Source organism: Drosophila suzukii, chromosome 3 (genome assembly GCF_043229965.1).
Source record: "Drosophila suzukii chromosome 3, CBGP_Dsuzu_IsoJpt1.0, whole genome shotgun sequence".
In the NCBI taxonomy this organism is placed as follows: Eukaryota; Metazoa; Arthropoda; class Insecta; order Diptera; family Drosophilidae; genus Drosophila; species Drosophila suzukii.
The window spans coordinates 56,035,881-56,055,105 of NC_092082.1; the positions used below are offsets into that span (position 1 = coordinate 56,035,881).

General features: G+C 36.4%; 1 protein-coding gene across 3 annotated transcripts in view; it reads right to left on the minus strand.

Moving 5' to 3' along the window:
* The window catches only part of alpha-Cat (catenin alpha), a 154,300-nt gene that overhangs the window by 52,597 nt on the left and 82,478 nt on the right, over window positions 1-19,225 (minus strand). For all 3 annotated transcript variants that reach the window (XM_070996780.1, XM_070996779.1, XM_070996781.1), the window contains one exon: window positions 11,737-11,809. In XM_070996780.1, coding sequence (XP_070852881.1) covers window positions 11,737-11,809 — 73 coding nt within the window. The remainder of the gene's footprint in view (window positions 1-11,736; window positions 11,810-19,225) is intronic.

Consider the following 19,225-nt stretch of genomic DNA (forward strand, 5'->3'; position numbering starts at 1 on the left):
TAACTTAGACAAACCTTCTTTTCATTTGGTTTCATAACTAGTTTGTTAAATTTCTAAATTAAATTGATTTTTTTTGTTTTTCTCTGAAACTCGTTATTCTATTCGCATACACATTCACAATGTAGTTTTTCCTATTCTATTTGTTTAAGCGTATTTTTTAAATTTAAGTTTACGTACTTTAAGGAAAGGTAACTCAAGAAGAAAAATAAGTAATAGGCCATTAAACGAAGGCAATAACATGAGCTGTTACTGTACGTGGGATTCTAGCAGGTTTTGTGTGTGTGCGTGCTTTTTTGTCTTCTTCTTCACACCCACAAAAAGAAAAATGGTCACAGCCGGCAAATTTTTGAACCGCGATTAGCGGGATTTTCCGATCGTTTTTCCGACTTATCCGAGGTTCTGTCGCGCTCTTCGTAGCTGTGAACGTCGCGTATGCGCTTGTAATGAAACTGGCCGCCGGTTTGGTCTTGGCCGATCGCTTTCAGGGGGGCTAAACTTTGCCTGGAACGTCTGGCGTTCGGAGCGTAGTTTCGATTGGAAAACTAATGGATAGGAGAATAAAGGTCAAAGCACACCTGGTACCTGAATAAAATTGACTACCTTACCCAGTGAGGAATAACCCACGATTATTTATTTTAGGAATTGACTTTGCAATGCACGTCTGCCTTGGTTGGCGTAAGATTTAGAAAGGACCAAGACACGCGTGTCAGAACCTCATGAAAATTTCCACCAATTTTGAAAACCACTACTATCAATCAACTTTAATTCCCTAATTTCTCTTGAGCGCCACCTTATTGAGCTGAGCTAAGTGACTCATTCTCTTCTACTTCCAGGCTTTGTGGGCAAGAGAGCGACAAGATACATTAAAAATCCCCCGCATTACACTTTGGGAAAGAGCAATGCCATCAAAGGGTGATACTAGATTGGAGCGATTTGGCCAGTTGGCCTTTTGACCTAGTTTTCTCCTCACCCGCGCTTTAGCAAACATTGGTGCAAGCTTTGCGTTAACCCTTTTAAAAAACAACTCTGTTGGAAATTTCTACGAAAAACATCCTGACCAGGCCTAAATGATACTATTCTGCTACGTAAATTGAACATCCTCTCATTGCGATCATGTTGTTTACGAGTTCCGTCAGTAGCTGATATTCTTAGGATTTCAAACGAATCATCCCTTGAGAATCGTATGCCTCGGTCTTCTAGCAGCTTCAATTTGTTTACTTTGGATTCACTTTCATTTACTTAGAGAAGTTCAACTAAATAACACTTCATTTTTGTAATCGAAATGAATTCATTACTGTTGTGAAATGAAATAAAAATTTTCCTTTTCAAATAAAAATCAAAACAAAAAAGTTTCTGCACCAAACGAAATGTTACATAAAACGTAGCCATCTGGTGGCGAAACGGAGTTCGCCGATTTCCACGCAATCTATTTAAAATATTGGTTTGTAGTTCATGCAATGTATCAGAGATGACGCTGTATGCAGAAAAAAGATTTTCCCGTTTTTCTGTTGAAATTATTCCTGAATTTTCTATGCTATCCAAACCAATCACGATAGCTAGTTAGGGGTCCACTCAAGCTTCACCATAAAATTTATTAAATATTTCAAAATATTAAAATCTACTGCTAACATTTGTTTTTCAGGGCTTATTCCCACCCACCACAAACGATATTTCACAAAAGAAATAATCAAAACATAAAATGTATAGATATGGGACTACAAATAATTATTCAAAGTAGAAAAATATCATAATTGTAATATATTATAAAAATAGCGTAAAGTAAAAAGCAAAATAAACTCAATATGTATATTTAAAAACGAGAATAGCCCGTGTGTATGTGAAACGCGGAGAATTCGAATGAGAATTCTAAGTAGGAACTTTTCTTGTAATTGTAAAACGCGCAATTTCCTTGTCATTATTTTTAGAATAAATTAGTTTGGTTTGTTATTCTTTTCTTTTTCTCTTTTCTGGTTAGGCATACAAGACCAAGAGATGTTATAATAAAGTTAGGGTGACTCATTATTGAACAACCCGCGAGGAAAGTGTTTTCGTCGTTGAAGAGGTCTCTGAAATTTGTTCAAATTGGAATAATATAGGGTCCAACGCACGACAGAAGAACCTGTTACATACTTTCCGTCGAATCAAGTATACCCTTTTACTCTACGAGTAACGGGTATAATTACTTTGGTTTTTACTTCTTTTCTTTTTTCTTTTCTGGTTTTTATTAAATGATACAATTATGTTAGTTTGTCTGAAATTCTGGTCGAGGGGGTTTTATTTAGGCATATAAGACCAAGGAATGTTATAATAAAGATAGGGTGACTCATTATTGAACATCCCGCGAGAAAAGCGTTTTCGTCGTTGAAGAGGTCTCTGAAATTTGTTGAAAATAGGGTCCAACGCACGACACAAGAACCTCACCAAATTAACTTTGACAAGCCTTCTTTTCATTTGGTTTCGTAACTAGTTTTTTAAATTTCTAAATTAAATTGATTTTTTTCTGTTTTCTCTGAAATTTGTTATTCTTTTTGACTTTACTGGCTTTGCTATACAGGTCGCATACATACTCACAATGTGGTTTTTCCTTTTCTATTTGATAAAGCGCATTTTTATAATTTAAGTTTACGTACTTTAAGGAAAGGTAACTTAAGGGAAAAAAAACAAGTTTATACATTATACGGATCATTGGAACTAAATTAAAGTTTAATAATGGAACCAAGTAAAGTTTGAGCCAAATAGAGAGCAATTTTATTTTTACACATTTTTTTAGACAATTATTATATTTTAATAGGAAAAGATTATTTAAATGGATACAGAGCTAAAATAAACTTTAGTGATGGAACAGTAATGTTTGGAAAAGATAAACTTACTATTATGTACGATGGGGATAAAAGGGATAAGACCGCTGTTTAGGAGGTTTGTGGGCGTTAGGGAGGGAGGGATCCTGCTCAAACAAACTTGCGCTGCGCAAGAAGCTCAGGAATCTGCATGCCCAATCTCGTATAGTTTCCGAGATATCAGCGTTCATACGGACAGACGGACATGGCTAGATCGACTCGGCTGGTGATCCTGATCAAGAATATATATACTTTATGCGGTCGGAAACGCCTTCTGCCTGTTACATACTTTCCGTCGAATGTAGTACACCCTTTTACTTTACGAGTAACGGGAATAATATAAAGGAAGTTTGAAAAAGGTTTTATTCGAATACAAGGATATTCAGTACAAAGAAGGCGAATTTTACCTTCACAAAACTTATGCCTCAGGCAAGAAAAAAAATTTGAGTAGTAATAGACTACAGAAATTTTAACGAAATCTTAACGATAAATTTCCGATACCAAGAATGGGTAAAAAACATAGGTGGAAGATAACTGTTCGCTCTCGTTGCGAGCACAACCGAAAAAGTTCATACTCTCTCGCTCTCGCTTTGAGCAAGAGACTCTTGCTGTCTTCATTTATGTTTTCTGTTGAGCGCTTTTCGTTGAGATCTTTGTATGTCGCTCTTTCAATGAGCAGTGCGTAAGGAGCGGAACGACAAACGCTCGCTGATTCTCAATCAGCAAAAAACCGATTGACCGAAAAACTCAACGCAAACGGTCTTCACATGAAAAACAAGGAAGAACGCTATAGTCGAGTACCTCGACTATCAGATACCCGTTACTCAGCTAAAGGGACCAAAGGGAAATGAAGATATGCAAATCGAGATTTAAATACGCCACCTACCGGCGGTAGACAGATTCTAGCGTTATGGGCGTTAGAGTGGGCGTTTTGATTTGATTTTTTTCTGTTTTCTCTGAAATTTGTTATTCTTTTTGACTTTACTGGCTTTGCTATACAGGTCGCATACATACTCACAATGTGGTTTTTCCTTTTCTATTTGATAAAGCGCATTTTTATAATTTAAGTTTACGTACTTTAAGGAAAGGTAACTTAAGGGAAAAAAAAAAGTTTATACATTATACGGATCATTGGAACTAAATTAAAGTTTAATAATGGAACCAAGTAAAGTTTGAGCCAAATAGAGAGCAATTTTATTTTTACACATTTTTTTAGACAATTATTATATTTTAATAGGAAAAGATTATTTAAATGGATACAGAGCTAAAATAAACTTTAGTGATGGAACAGTAATGTTTGGAAAAGATAAACTTACTATTATGTACGATGGGGATAAAAGGGATAAGACCGCTGTTTAGGAGGTTTGTGGGCGTTAGGGAGGGAGGGATCCTGCTCAAACAAACTTGCGCTGCGCAAGAAGCTCAGGAATCTGCATGCCCAATCTCGTATAGTTTCCGAGATATCAGCGTTCATACGGACAGACGGACATGGCTAGATCGACTCGGCTGGTGATCCTGATCAAGAATATATATACTTTATGCGGTCGGAAACGCCTTCTGCCTGTTACATACTTTCCGTCGAATGTAGTACACCCTTTTACTTTACGAGTAACGGGAATAATATAAAGGAAGTTTGAAAAAGGTTTTATTCGAATACAAGGATATTCAGTACAAAGAAGGCGAATTTTACCTTCACAAAACTTATGCCTCAGGCAAGAAAAAAAATTTGAGTAGTAATAGACTACAGAAATTTTAACGAAATCTTAACGATAAATTTCCGATACCAAGAATGGGTAAAAAACATAGGTGGAAGATAACTGTTCGCTCTCGTTGCGAGCACAACCGAAAAAGTTCATACTCTCTCGCTCTCGCTTTGAGCAAGAGACTCTTGCTGTCTTCATTTATGTTTTCTGTTGAGCGCTTTTCGTTGAGATCTTTGTATGTCGCTCTTTCAATGAGCAGTGCGTAAGGAGCGGAACGACAAACGCTCGCTGATTCTCAATCAGCAAAAAACCGATTGACCGAAAAACTCAACGCAAACGGTCTTCACATGAAAAACAAGGAAGAACGCTATAGTCGAGTACCTCGACTATCAGATACCCGTTACTCAGCTAAAGGGACCAAAGGGAAATGAAGATATGCAAATCGAGATTTAAATACGCCACCTACCGGCGGTAGACAGATTCTAGCGTTATGGGCGTTAGAGTGGGCGTTTTGATTTGATTTTTTTCTGTTTTCTCTGAAATTTGTTATTCTTTTTGACTTTACTGGCTTTGCTATACAGGTCGCATACATACTCACAATGTGGTTTTTCCTTTTCTATTTGATAAAGCGCATTTTTATAATTTAAGTTTACGTACTTTAAGGAAAGGTAACTTAAGGGAAAAAAAAAAGTTTATACATTATACGGATCATTGGAACTAAATTAAAGTTTAATAATGGAACCAAGTAAAGTTTGAGCCAAATAGAGAGCAATTTTATTTTTACACATTTTTTTAGACAATTATTATATTTTAATAGGAAAAGATTATTTAAATGGATACAGAGCTAAAATAAACTTTAGTGATGGAACAGTAATGTTTGGAAAAGATAAACTTACTATTATGTACGATGGGGATAAAAGGGATAAGACCGCTGTTTAGGAGGTTTGTGGGCGTTAGGGAGGGAGGGATCCTGCTCAAACAAACTTGCGCTGCGCAAGAAGCTCAGGAATCTGCATGCCCAATCTCGTATAGTTTCCGAGATATCAGCGTTCATACGGACAGACGGACATGGCTAGATCGACTCGGCTGGTGATCCTGATCAAGAATATATATACTTTATGCGGTCGGAAACGCCTTCTGCCTGTTACATACTTTCCGTCGAATGTAGTACACCCTTTTACTTTACGAGTAACGGGAATAATATAAAGGAAGTTTGAAAAAGGTTTTATTCGAATACAAGGATATTCAGTACAAAGAAGGCGAATTTTACCTTCACAAAACTTATGCCTCAGGCAAGAAAAAAAATTTGAGTAGTAATAGACTACAGAAATTTTAACGAAATCTTAACGATAAATTTCCGATACCAAGAATGGGTAAAAAACATAGGTGGAAGATAACTGTTCGCTCTCGTTGCGAGCACAACCGAAAAAGTTCATACTCTCTCGCTCTCGCTTTGAGCAAGAGACTCTTGCTGTCTTCATTTATGTTTTCTGTTGAGCGCTTTTCGTTGAGATCTTTGTATGTCGCTCTTTCAATGAGCAGTGCGTAAGGAGCGGAACGACAAACGCTCGCTGATTCTCAATCAGCAAAAAACCGATTGACCGAAAAACTCAACGCAAACGGTCTTCACATGAAAAACAAGGAAGAACGCTATAGTCGAGTACCTCGACTATCAGATACCCGTTACTCAGCTAAAGGGACCAAAGGGAAATGAAGATATGCAAATCGAGATTTAAATACGCCACCTACCGGCGGTAGACAGATTCTAGCGTTATGGGCGTTAGAGTGGGCGTGGCAAAATTTTTTTTAGATCAATCGATAGGTATTGACGAGACCAATACATTTCAGTTAAAATTTTTTATCTAGCATGAAAACTGTGGCCGTCACAGGTTTGGGCGGTTTGTGGGCGTTAGAGTGGGCGTGGCAATTTTTTTTCCGGGTCACTCGATAGGTATTGATGAGAAGAATACACTTATATTAAAATTTTTATTCTAGCATCAAAACTGTAGGAGCCACAGTTTTGGGCGGTTTGTGGGCGTAAGAGTGGGCGTAGCACATTGCTGAAACAAACTTGCGCTGCGTAAGAAGCTCAGGAATCTGCACGCCAAATCTCAATAGCCTAGCTCTCATAGTTTCCGAGATCTCAGCGTTCATCCGGACAGACGGACAGACGGACATGGCTAGATCGACTCGGCTAGTGATCCTGATCAAGAATATATATACTTTATGGGGTCGGAAACGCTTCCTTCTGCCTGTTACATACTTTCCGACGAATCTAGTATACCCTTTTACTCTACGAGTAGCGGGTATAAAAATAATATAATTTGTTTAATAGAACAATTTCAAATTTATTTTCAAATATTTTGGTTAACGATTGCAATTAATTTATTTCGTCTACAAACAGACGCTTTACGATTTTCTTGCCTATGCGTGTGAATGTATACCAATAAATACGCAAAAGACCTTTTGTTTCACTGAACACGACAAAACGGTATTGGCACAACCAGAACAAAACAGAATAGAAAAAAACGGTTTCGCTCTGAGCGCGAGTGAGCTCACTCAAGAATCCATAAATCGGTTGCTCTCTAAGTCTTTTCGTAAAGAGTCAGGAAAAGACACTTATTTGCAGACAACGAGAAACGGTCGACAGTTATATGCGAGCTCTGGTGAAAAATTAGACAAACAAGGATGATGTCAGTATTTCACAAGCCTCGATTTATCAAAAGGATTTCATCAAATTCAAATGGATCCTGAATCTAATGCAAAGTCGGTTGTTTCATCAAAACATAATCATTACGAATATACACGAATGCCATTTGGCCTTAAAAATGTCCCCACTACTTTCCAAAGATGTACGAACAACCTATTTGAAGAATTAATTTACAAGGATTGTCTAGTTTATTTGGATGCCATAATAATTTTTTCCACTTCATTGGAAAAACACATTTTAACACTAAAAAAGGTATTCGAAAAGCTATAAGATGCAAATTTAAAGTTAAAACTAGACAAATGCGAATATATGAAAGAGAAACAGAATTTCTAGGTTGTCACCACAACAGAAATAAAACCAACTCCAAAGAAAATAAGTGCCATTATAAATTTCCCCATACAAAAATCACCGAAAGAAATAAAACCATTTTAAAGTTTATGTACCAAACTTTGTCATGCCGATGACTATGAAATTAAAAAAAGGTGCCACAATAAATATTTAAGAGAAATTATACGTAGAAGCATTCGAAAAAATGAAGGTTTTATATATGCTAGCAACATGGCTATAGCAGCAGTGTAATCACAAAATCATAAACCAATTTTGTTATGCTAGCAGAACTCTGAATGAAAATGAAATAAACTATGTCACGATTGAAAAATAATTATTAGCCATCGGATGGACTACAAAATATTTTGGATCATACTTCTTTGGTAGATCTTTATAATTTTTAAGTGACCACAAACCTTTAGTCTGACGCACTAACAAGGGTCAAAATAGAAAAAAATGTGTTTGGAGATGTTTCCGAAGAAAACATGTTCGGTGAAGCTGCCAACAGTGTAGAAGCAACAGTACACAGTGCACAAGAAGTTAATCAAAATTATATTTCAATAACAGAAACCCTTTAATTGTTTCTCTCGACAACTCGAGCTAATAAAAGGAAACGAAGACGTTAGGAATGTAACATACTATTTTCATAAACTAACAAGGAAGAACGCTATAGTCGAGTACCTCGACTATCAGATACCCGTTACTCAAAGGGAAATTGAGATATGCAAGCAGCAAAGCGAAATTAAAATGCGCCACCTACCGGCGGTAGACAGATTTAAGCGTTATGGGCGTTAGAGTGGGCGTGGCAAATTTATTTTTGGATCAATCGATAGGTATTGACGACACCAATACATATCAGTTAAAATTTTTTATCTAGCATGCAAATTGTGGGCGTCACAGGTTTTCGCGATTTGTGGGCGTTTAAGTGGGCGTGGCAAACTTTTTTTTAGGTCAATCGATAGGTATTGATGAGAACAATACCTTTCAGTTAAAATTTTAATAAAATTTTCTGTCTAGCATCAAAACTGTAGGAGTTACAGTTTTGGGCGGTTTGTGGGCGTTAGAGTGGGCGTGGCAGTCTACTGAAACAAACTTGCGCTGCGTAAGAAGCTCAGGAATCTGTACGCCAAATCTCAATAGCCTAGCTCTCATAGTTTCCGAGATCTCAGCGTTCATCCGGACAGACAGACGGACAGACGGTCAGACGGACAGACGGACAGACGGACATGGCTAGATCGACTCGGCTAGTGATCCTGATCAAGAATATATATACTTTATGTGGTCGGAAACGCTTCCTTCTGTCTGTTACATACTTTCCGACGAATCTAGTATACCCTTTTACTCTACGAGTAACGGGTATAAAAACTTAAATAATTTACAAAGAAATTACAGACACTTTTGCAAAAGTTATAATTAAAGAATATTTATGCACAAAAAGGAGCGCAATATAATTTTAAAACGATTCAGATTTTCATTATACTCCAACAAGCTTAAGTGGAAATAATAAGCTCAAATCCATCTGAAAAAATTCGTAAAATGCACCACAAAATTAGAAGACATCCTCACATACGCAGAGTTTAAGGAAAATATATTGAAAAGACGTAAAGATTTATTACACCCAGGAATTGAAAAGACAGTCAATCGGTTTAAAGAAGATTGGATGGATATCTACATGGTAGGAAATTAACAGTTTTTGTCATGTATCGACATATATTCGAAGTTCGCCACTCTCGTAGAAGTCAAAAGTAGAGACTGGCTAGAAGCTAAAAGCAACAATAAAAGTATTCAATGAAATGGGAAAATCACAAGAAATCAATCAATCAATCTACATAATTGGCGAAAACGAAAAATTAAGAATAAGAGGAACCGAAACTGATATTGAGAATAGATATACTAAGTTTGAATTAATTCTTCACATTTACAATCAATTCATGTATTAAAGGCCCAAAACGGATACCTCGTATTTTAAACTGGATCCATAGATATTCCAACGAATTTTGAATATCACTAATTAAGCGTAAACATAACAAAGACAGAACAAACATTTGAAGGACTTTTTAAAGAAGCCGATGAAATTAATAAAATTATACAAAACCAATATTTAGCAGAACAACTTAAAAAAAAATTACCGGTATTAAAATTTATGTGTGTAGCTCTACATAATTGGCAAAAACGAAAAATTATGAATAAGAGGAACCGAAACTGATATTGAGAAAAGATATACTAAGCTTGCGTTAATTCTTCACATTTACAATCAATTCATGTAAGGAAGAATTAGAACAAAAAACAAGGAAGAACGCTATAGTCGAGTACCTTTACTCAGCTAGAGGGACAAATGGGAAATACAGATATGCAAGCAGCAAAGCGAGATTGAAACGAACCGCGCGCGCGATCTCAATTTATGGTTATGTGGGCGGTAGACAGATTTAGATTTAGAGTGGTCGTGGCAACTTTTTTTTTGGTCAATCGATAGATATTGACGAGACTAATACATTTCAGTTAAAAATTCTAGCATTAAAATTGTGGGCTCCACAGTTTTGGGCGGTTAGAGCAGGCGTGGAATATTCGCGTGACAAACTTGCGCTGCGTACAAGGCTACGGAATCTAAATCTGAAATGCCAACTCCCGAGATATCAGCGTTCATATTTACGATTTTTTGAAGTTTGTGGGTGGCTTGTGGACGTTAAAGTGGGCGTGGTAAACTTTTCAGTTCCAACTTTTATTCTAGCATCAAAACTGTAGGAGCCACAGTTTTTGGCGGTTTGTGGGCGTTAAAGTGGGCGTGGCACGCTGCTGAAACAAGCTTACGCTGCGTAAAAACTATTATAGTTTCCAAGATCTCAGCGTTCATCCGGACGGACGAACAGACGGACATGGCTAATGATCCTGATCAAGAATGTATATACTTTTCGGGGGTCGGAAACGCTTCCTTCTGCCTGTTACATACGTTCCGACGAACCTAGTATACTTTTATACTTTTACTCTACGAGTAACGGGTATAATAAATAGCTTATCAGAAAACAGTAAACAAAACACAGGTTTAAGCAAGATTATTGATGTAATTAATAATGGAATCGAGGGTGTACATAAACTAAAAGAAGATAAGAAAAGAGAACAACAAGTTAACGTATTAATTTTTGACTTACAACATTTCACGGAAATTCGATGTAGAAAATATTGAGTTAGGAATGCAGTGGATAAGGCTTGGTAAATTTAATCTAAGTTAAAACACAATGATTAGACCAAAGTGATACCAATGAAATTTTGATTTTATTTGAAATTTACAAATAAATTATGTTGAACCAAATATTTTTTTGACATGGAATATCCCTAAAACATTTTTTAATAAAAGTTGCCTTAGCATCAAAAATAACATTAACCTCGTTAAAATTCTTTACTGTTCAGTACAATTAAACGAACTTACCCTTTCAAATACAATGCTAGAATACACACAAAGTGTTAACATAAAAAACAATGTAACAAAATTAGAAACTTTATCTTATGTTCAAGCAAATAAAAAAAATGTAGAAGATACGAAGTATAATAATGTATTCTTAATAATTACCACAACAACATTTGTAATTACAATTATAAGCATAAGCGCAAAGGAATACACACCGAAATATTCAGAAATTGTAACGATCAACCTAATATCAACATAAAAGAAAATGTTTCATTATATCCAAATTTTTCGTTCTGAGGACAGGTCAAATTTCGAGACACCATCTAAGAAATAATTGTAATAGAAAATTACCACCATTCCATAAGCAAGCCAATGGAAATCCACCATGAATCTAAAAACCACCGACTATAGACTAAACAATTAGAATGAGCCGCAGTTTTGACAATCGGCGCGTTCCCACACTTCAGGACACTCAGATTTCGGGACCCAAGTGCGGAATCCAAAGTACAATTCAAAAAGTACAACTCAGTAGTAATAAAATCACTCATCAAAAGCTTTAAAGCCCAGAACCGAGGTTTCATCGTAAATGAAGTAGGAGTTAGAGGGCGAGTTAAGTTATAGACTTGTAACATTCAGGTCGGTGTTCTTCTAATCAAAAGCATATTATATCGGTTTAAGAATAAAATTAAATAAAGTTTTTTATATTAAACTTACGGAGCAAAAGTGTAGTTATATAATATTGTAATAATCACTTACATCGACTTCGAGTTTCCAACGTCAAGTCCTCAACAGGTTCGAATTCAGTATCAGTGTCAAGGTCTTCGGAACTCTAAAAAAAATTAAGAAATTGTTTTTAATGATTTATATTATTTTAAGGGAGAGAGGAGTGTATATAACCACTTAAAATAAATTGACTTTTTTCGGAAGCAATCGTTTCCGATGGAGTCGTTGGTGAGGGCCCAAAATTTGCTGAGTTGTAGGTCATAATTTACTTGATGTACCCTATTCATTTGTTCGACAAAATTAAAGGGTGACATTGTTGTAAGCTAAAACATACATACATAGCATTAATTCGCTAAGCGCGAATCGAGATATAATTAAAAACACGAAGATACAAATTAATATTGACTTAAAAACGAACGTATGCAAAATAAATATTTTTGACTTCTTTTTTTTTTATCATGGGTCTAACTCTACCAGGAAATACTATCACCCTTCTTGGATCATTTTGGCTGTAAACTAGAGCTATAGGCAAATATCTTGAAAAACTTCAAACTTGTATCTATTTTACCCTTTAGCTGCCATGGTAGCTGTAGGATATAGTCGGATATCCAATCGCCCAATATGATGTCCTGACTTCATGTTGCTAGCTTTTAGGCTGCTTAATATTTTTCAAAAATATGGAAAATCGGCATATTTGAACCGAGCGTTTCTATGGGAGCTAGGGATATATTGCCTATTCACACAGCCGCTTAGAAGTGCAACTGTGATTCTTGTTTACCTAGAAAATCGCTGTTGTGGACAGCTAGCTGATCGGCATAAGCAAACCGCATCCAAAGGAAGAGAACGTGCAAATTGAATTTTTTTCGAAAAATACATTTTGAACGCTGCCATATGAAATCTTTCTAGCGGAAATTGATTTCTTCGTTGCTATCACCAAATTGATCAAGGTTAAGTATTCCAATCAGGCAATCGTAGTGAAAATTGAATAGGGACTATTTTTGGCCAACAGTGATGCCACGAGAATTTTCACAAGATAGATCCGGCTGTTGGATTTAAGCAACCGTTTTGGAAGGTCGATGCGCCTTCAAATGGCTTTTTCTTTAAATAAATAGTGTACGTTTTGGTGCTATAGGTGCCAAGTCTTGCCAAAAACGTAAGGTTGGTCACTTCATTAAAAATAGCGAGCCGTTGGAAGGTTCTATGGACCATATCCTTATATCAACGCCATTGCAGTCAAAATTCATTTTTTCTCAATAAAATCCTGAAATGCCGCTTAAGCGAGAAAAGAAAAAGTCGCTGACGCAGAATTTGGCCGCTCAAGCGGAAACCCCCTTTGAGTGAATAGACTTATAGTCGCCCGATCGGCACGCTATTTTATGTATAAAATATAAGATTTTCAAAGTTTAATCGCTACCTTTAAACTGAACTTTTTGGGGTCGGAAACGTCTTCAAACTTCTGTCCACAATTCGAATTCCCTCTGCAAAGGTATACTTATGCAAAACTACCAGTTTTGTTTAAATTACTTATAAAAAAAAAAAAAAAACATCAGTCCGATGGACATCATAACCGGCTGCACAAGAATCGCTAGATACGGGCGGGTGTACATGACTATATCGACACTACCGAGCGCCACGACACCTAGCAGAGGGTAGCTGTATCAATGACAATGCCAAAGCCTGATGAACTTAGTTAGTCTTAACTTTTAAAATAATAATGCTATTAGTAAGAATTTTAGCATTTAGATAGGTCTTTATCAATCAAATCCATATCAATTTACACTGAAACAAAGTCTTAAAAAATTAGTGCGTCAGACAGACTTACAGGAGTTAAAATGGACGTTGCACTGCTCTGATACAAACTTGCGCTGCGTAAGAAGCCCTAGAATCTGTATGTCTAATCAAGTGATATACTATCTTGGAAGTCCATGGTTTATCGAAATATTTCACTTCGAAACCAAAATACTGTAAAAACCGCATATTAAAGAGTCCGTTTTATTACTGCATTTTCTTCCGCTGGATAAACATCGTCCGAAGACATAAAAAAAGTATTTATCGACTGCTTTTCACATTTTAAACATCTAGCCAAAATAGTCCCTATATAATTTACTCTACGCTTGCCCGAATGGCAAAAAAATCGCATAATTGATTAATTTGCTAATAGCAATGAATTAATGATTTGGTGCTGAAAACATTCTATATGTTAGCGTATAAATAGTTTTCAGTTTTGCGGTGTTTTCTATTTTTTTTTGAGTAACTGAATTTGCACGTCCTGTCCATTCGGATACGGATTGTTGTTCGCTGCAGCGATTATCTATGTTACCAAGAATCCGTTGAATTTGTACAGAGGGTATAAGAGCGTTCATATTGAGTTATAGTTTTTCTTTTACATATGCTTTTTTTTCTATGGCATATTAGTCAATTTCTTTAGTCCCTCCTAAACGTCGAGATTAAGTTGTTAGGTGTTATAATTGACAGGATATTGGACACACAAAAACATAATGTATCTTGCTTCCCAAATTCGCAAAGTGTGGTGGGGATCATGAATCTCGAAACCGTGTTTTGTCCCGTTAGGTCTGGATCAATGTAAGTGCATAAATTGCGGTTAAAACCACAGTGCAGGCTGCCGCAAATGTCCAGCTTTTTTAGATGCAATTGATCGACGCAAATCTTGAACAACCAAAAAACAAGCATCAATTAAATTTATACTCTCCCCGTCATCTGGTTCTAGCACTTCCAATGTTATGCAACACTTACCTGAGGCTCCTTTGTCTAGTGCTGGCTTTAAACTACTTATCTCCCGTGTTGACCAGATAATAAAAACGATGGAGCTTCTTGAGAGTCAGTTTACGGGCAGTTCGCCTTCTGATGCCGCTAAGATCAGGAGAAATGTCTAGTTAAGGCATTCGCTTTTTATTTTGGAACGCCAATGGTCTCACTGGCAAAAGTCTCGAGTTAGAGCACTGTGTTATTGCTAATCCAATTGATGTGATGCTAATAAACGAAACGCATTGACGGCCGACCATCCCTCTGACCATCGCTGCTATTTTAATCCGCTAGGACTTATAATACCCCTCTTAAAATGACAAGCTGCTGCAATTACCTTAACAGCTGAACACTTATCGCTTCAGCCTGGACGGGACTCCACGGTAATGTACATTGGGTTTACTCTAGACATGTGGCTTACCTGTAAGCAGCATATTGTGGCTACCTGTGCTTTCGAAAGGGACAAGGAGAGGAAAGTGAGATGGCTCCTTCGTCTGGGCAGTGGACTATCGATCACAGCGAAACCTTGGCTCTTTAAAGTTAGTTTAATGCCTAGTCTACATTGGGGTATACAATCCTGGCAAGCCAAAATTTTAGGACACTACCATTTTGCCCAAAGTTTGTGAGAGACTGTTCTTTATTTCACTACATATCGGTTTAAACATGGATGAACATGAATTGGGTATCGGAAATCAAACACAAATAAAACTTGTTGTTTGCTTGTTAAAAGAGATCTCGGAAGAAATTCTTGAGCGCAAATTTATTACAGCTAGGTGCCATGCTCTTTCTAACGACCACAAACGCCCATAACTCTAAGTCCTGCCTAGTGCTTAAATTGTTAAAGGTTTTGAAAAAAAATTTGATTTTGTTTTGATTATCAATGTTCCAAAACATTAGATTTTGTTTTGATTATCAATTGTACAATTCGGACCGCTCATAAAACAGTTATATATATCTCTATATTCCTCGCACACCCTGAGTGCTCCCAGTACACTTAGATGAGTAACGGTTATCTAATAGTCGATGGCATCAACTATAGCGTTCTCTTTTGTTTTAATTTGCCAACTTTGTGATCACTGGCCTTGGAAAGAAGAGATCTAAATCCACCGATATATTTGTAAACATTTGGTTGACCTTACAATTGTTTGCAAACGCACATAAATATGTACAACAAATATATTAAAGTTATAAATATGTATGTATACTCTAAAAAACAAGAGCGGAGGCAAAGAACGAAAGGGCGATAAAGATTCAAAGATTGATACATATACTTAACGTGTTTTTCTCTCGGATATCAGTAGCATCACTTGGACACCCTACACAAGTGACTACCTTACATTTATATTCTTGTATAAAACATTTATTTTTATTAAATTTTAGGAATTCATAGTTATTAAAATCCCTGGGGTTTATAGCTTCATATACCATTGGTTTTTCATTGCGTTTATTTTCAATAGTTTTCCCTGAATTTTTGGTAGTCGATGATGATATTGTTGTAACCTTAGGTATGTTGTTAGTTGCTTGTTTCCTTAAATTCTATTCGTAAAAGAACATCGGCTGTCCTGCTTTCCTGTCGCCTAATAATTCTAAATAGTTTTGATGAAGGATTTTTTAGAGAAGAGGTATACTAATGGTTTGTGATCTGTTCTAATAATCAATTTTTTTTTCCATATAAGTGTGACCTGAATGTTGATCACCCCAATAAATTCCTGGAAGTTTATGTTCCATTGTAGATTTATTGCTTTCACCTTGTGTAAAAGTTTTTGAGGCGAATGAAACAGGTGTATTTTTATAATGAATAGTCCGACTTCAGTATTTTTGGCATGTACATATATGGGTATTGATGATTCTCATTTAAATTTTTACAAAATATTAAAAAATTTGGCGCTAGACAGGTTTTAGCGTTATGGGCGTTTGTGGGCGTCAGTTTTGTTTTTAAATAAACTTCCGCTACGCAAGAAGCTGAAGAATCTACATGCCATTGTTTCCGAGATCTCAGCGTTTATACTAACGGACAGACAGTCGGACATGGCTAGATCGACTCAGCTGTGCTCTTGATCAAAAATGTATGTATGTTATTTGATTTTTTCATATTTTAAGAAATTCGGTTTCCAGCACAGTAAGTTCTGCTCGTCTTCTCAGCACTTTCTGAACCAACTTCCCAAAAGTAATTTTCCGACTTTCTACTCGATTCTCGTACACTCTTTGCCGTCTTTCTCTAACAAGTATATCAGCGCTCTACGAACAGACCTTACTCGGCAGCAATCTATTGCTATCTTGATCTGCCTTGCTTTCCACTTAATTTTAAACTCCTTTTGATTTCTTTTTGAATTGAAAGTCATTTACTATGTTTATGCTATGAATTTCATGCATTCTCCAATACATAAAATTATAATAGCCCCTGTTTATACAACACAGACAAATTCATGAAATGACATTATGGTGCGGTGCGGTAATTCTATCTTCAGTTGGGATTCCAATGCATTTACCGTGCCATCCATATCATTATTCCCACCTAGGAATCAGACGCATCTCCATTTAAGCTGTCTATATCATCATTAACTTCATTAATTGCCGAATAGACAAGGCAATGCACTCAAAAATTAATGCGCATACTTATACGTTATTTTACTTGTTATTGATTTTCAAACGTACCGATCTCCATCTAGTAACTCGAATATTTCAAAAAGTCCTTTAAACTTTGGGTCAAGCCTTGTTTGGTGACGCTCTTCATTTCTTAACAACACGTGGTCTCCTACGTTATACTTTATTATTTTTGGCCTAATTCTTATCATTCCTGCGTATGTCTTGTTATATTATTCCCGTTACTCGTAGAGTAAAAGGGTATACTAGATTCGTCGGAAAGTATGTAACAGGCAAAAGGAAGCGTTTCCGACCCCATACAGTACACTGCTGGTCTTGGCTTAGACGCACTCAGTTTTCCACACAAATTTATTTTATATTTATTATTTTAATGATTATTGATAAAAAGTTAATATGTAAAAACCTTGGATATTTAATAATACTGCAATTAAAATATTTAAAATATTATAAAAATATAACATAAGTTGTGTTTTCAAACATTTTCTTCAAGCAACTTAAAATAAGGCACATTTTTCTTGGTCAACAGAATAGACGCAATCTATGTATTTCAACGAAATCTCGCTCCAAGCACGTTTAATAGCTGCAGTTAATGTTTCCTTATCTTCGTATTGCTTTCCTCCTTCGTATACCTTCCGTGTTAGCCAGCCCCAAACATTTTCAATTACGTTAAGATCTGGAGAATATGAAGGCCAGGTCATGATATTAACGTTTTGACTCGAAATAAACGACTCGAGCGTTATCAATTACTGTGTTTATGCGATGCCGAATTCACGCTTTCATTTCGCGATTTCAGCCGATTCGTGTGTGCATAAACGCCATTTCGTGAATTCGGCAACTCACGAAAGTTGACTATGAATTCAACTTCAAAGCGTGAAATGGTGACAATTAAACTCCGGTAACTCTTTATAATTATCGGAGTTGCCAGATCGATATAAATACATAAATATACCTTACATTTAACAAATTATTTGTTCATTCAGTGCCAACAGAAACTAGTTTTCAACTTTTATTTTGACTGTAGAAAATATTTTATACTGGCTTGCACACACTTTATCCTTAATACTAGCAAGACTATTTCATGCGAATCGAAAAAAATAATCGGTTTAGTAATCGCTCACACCTTTTTCCACTTGTCCGGCATCTCTGTCAGCTGAGATTGATAAAATGCATGAATTCGGCCGGGTCGCATAAACAGGAACAAATTTTATTTCACGCTTTTAAGAAATCATGAAATCCTTAGCATAAACATAGTAAATGTGAGCATTGTCTTGTTGAAAAATCCAAGGAATTGGTTTACGCAAGACAAAGAAATCTAAAGTGCGTCTATTCAATGCCCAACCGAAAACACGCGTGGTTGCCATAGAAATTTCTGGAATCTTCGAGTGTACAGTTATTTTTTCGCAAATTAACCAGCTGTGAGCACATATTTTTCTTATTTCCGATAAGAAAAGCTTTTTGGATATATGTTCTTAATCAGGATCACTAGCCGAGTCGATCTAGCCATGTCCGTCTGTCTGTATGAACGAGGAATTTCGCAAATTCTCGGAAACTATAAGAGCTAGGATATTGGGATTTGGCATGCAGATTCCTGAGCTTCTTGCGCAGAGCAAGTTTGTTTCAGCAGGGTGCCACGACGTACATAAACCGCCAACAAACTTCAAAAAATCGTATATATGAACGCGGATATCTCGGAAACTATCAAAGATTGAGAATTGGGATTTCAGATTTAGATTTTGTAGCTTTGTACGCAGCGCAAGTTTGTTACGCGAACATGCCACGTCCACTCTAACGCCCGCAAACCGCCCAAGCCTGTGGAGCCCACTATTTTCATGCTAGATAAAAAATTTTAACTGAAATGTATTAGTTGCGTCAATACCAACCGATTGATCCCAAGAAAAGTTTACCACACCCACTCTAACGGCTACAAACCGCCCAGACCTGCGGCGCCCACAATTTTCATGCTAGAAAAAAAATTTTAACTGAAATGTGTTAGTCTCGTCAATACCCATCGATTGATCCAAAAAAGTTTGTCACGCTCACTCTGACGCCCATAACTCTAAAATCTGTCTGTCGCCCACATAACCATATATTGAGATAGCGGGTAGGCGCATTACAATCTCGCTTTGCTGCTTGCATGTCTCCATCTCCCTTTGGT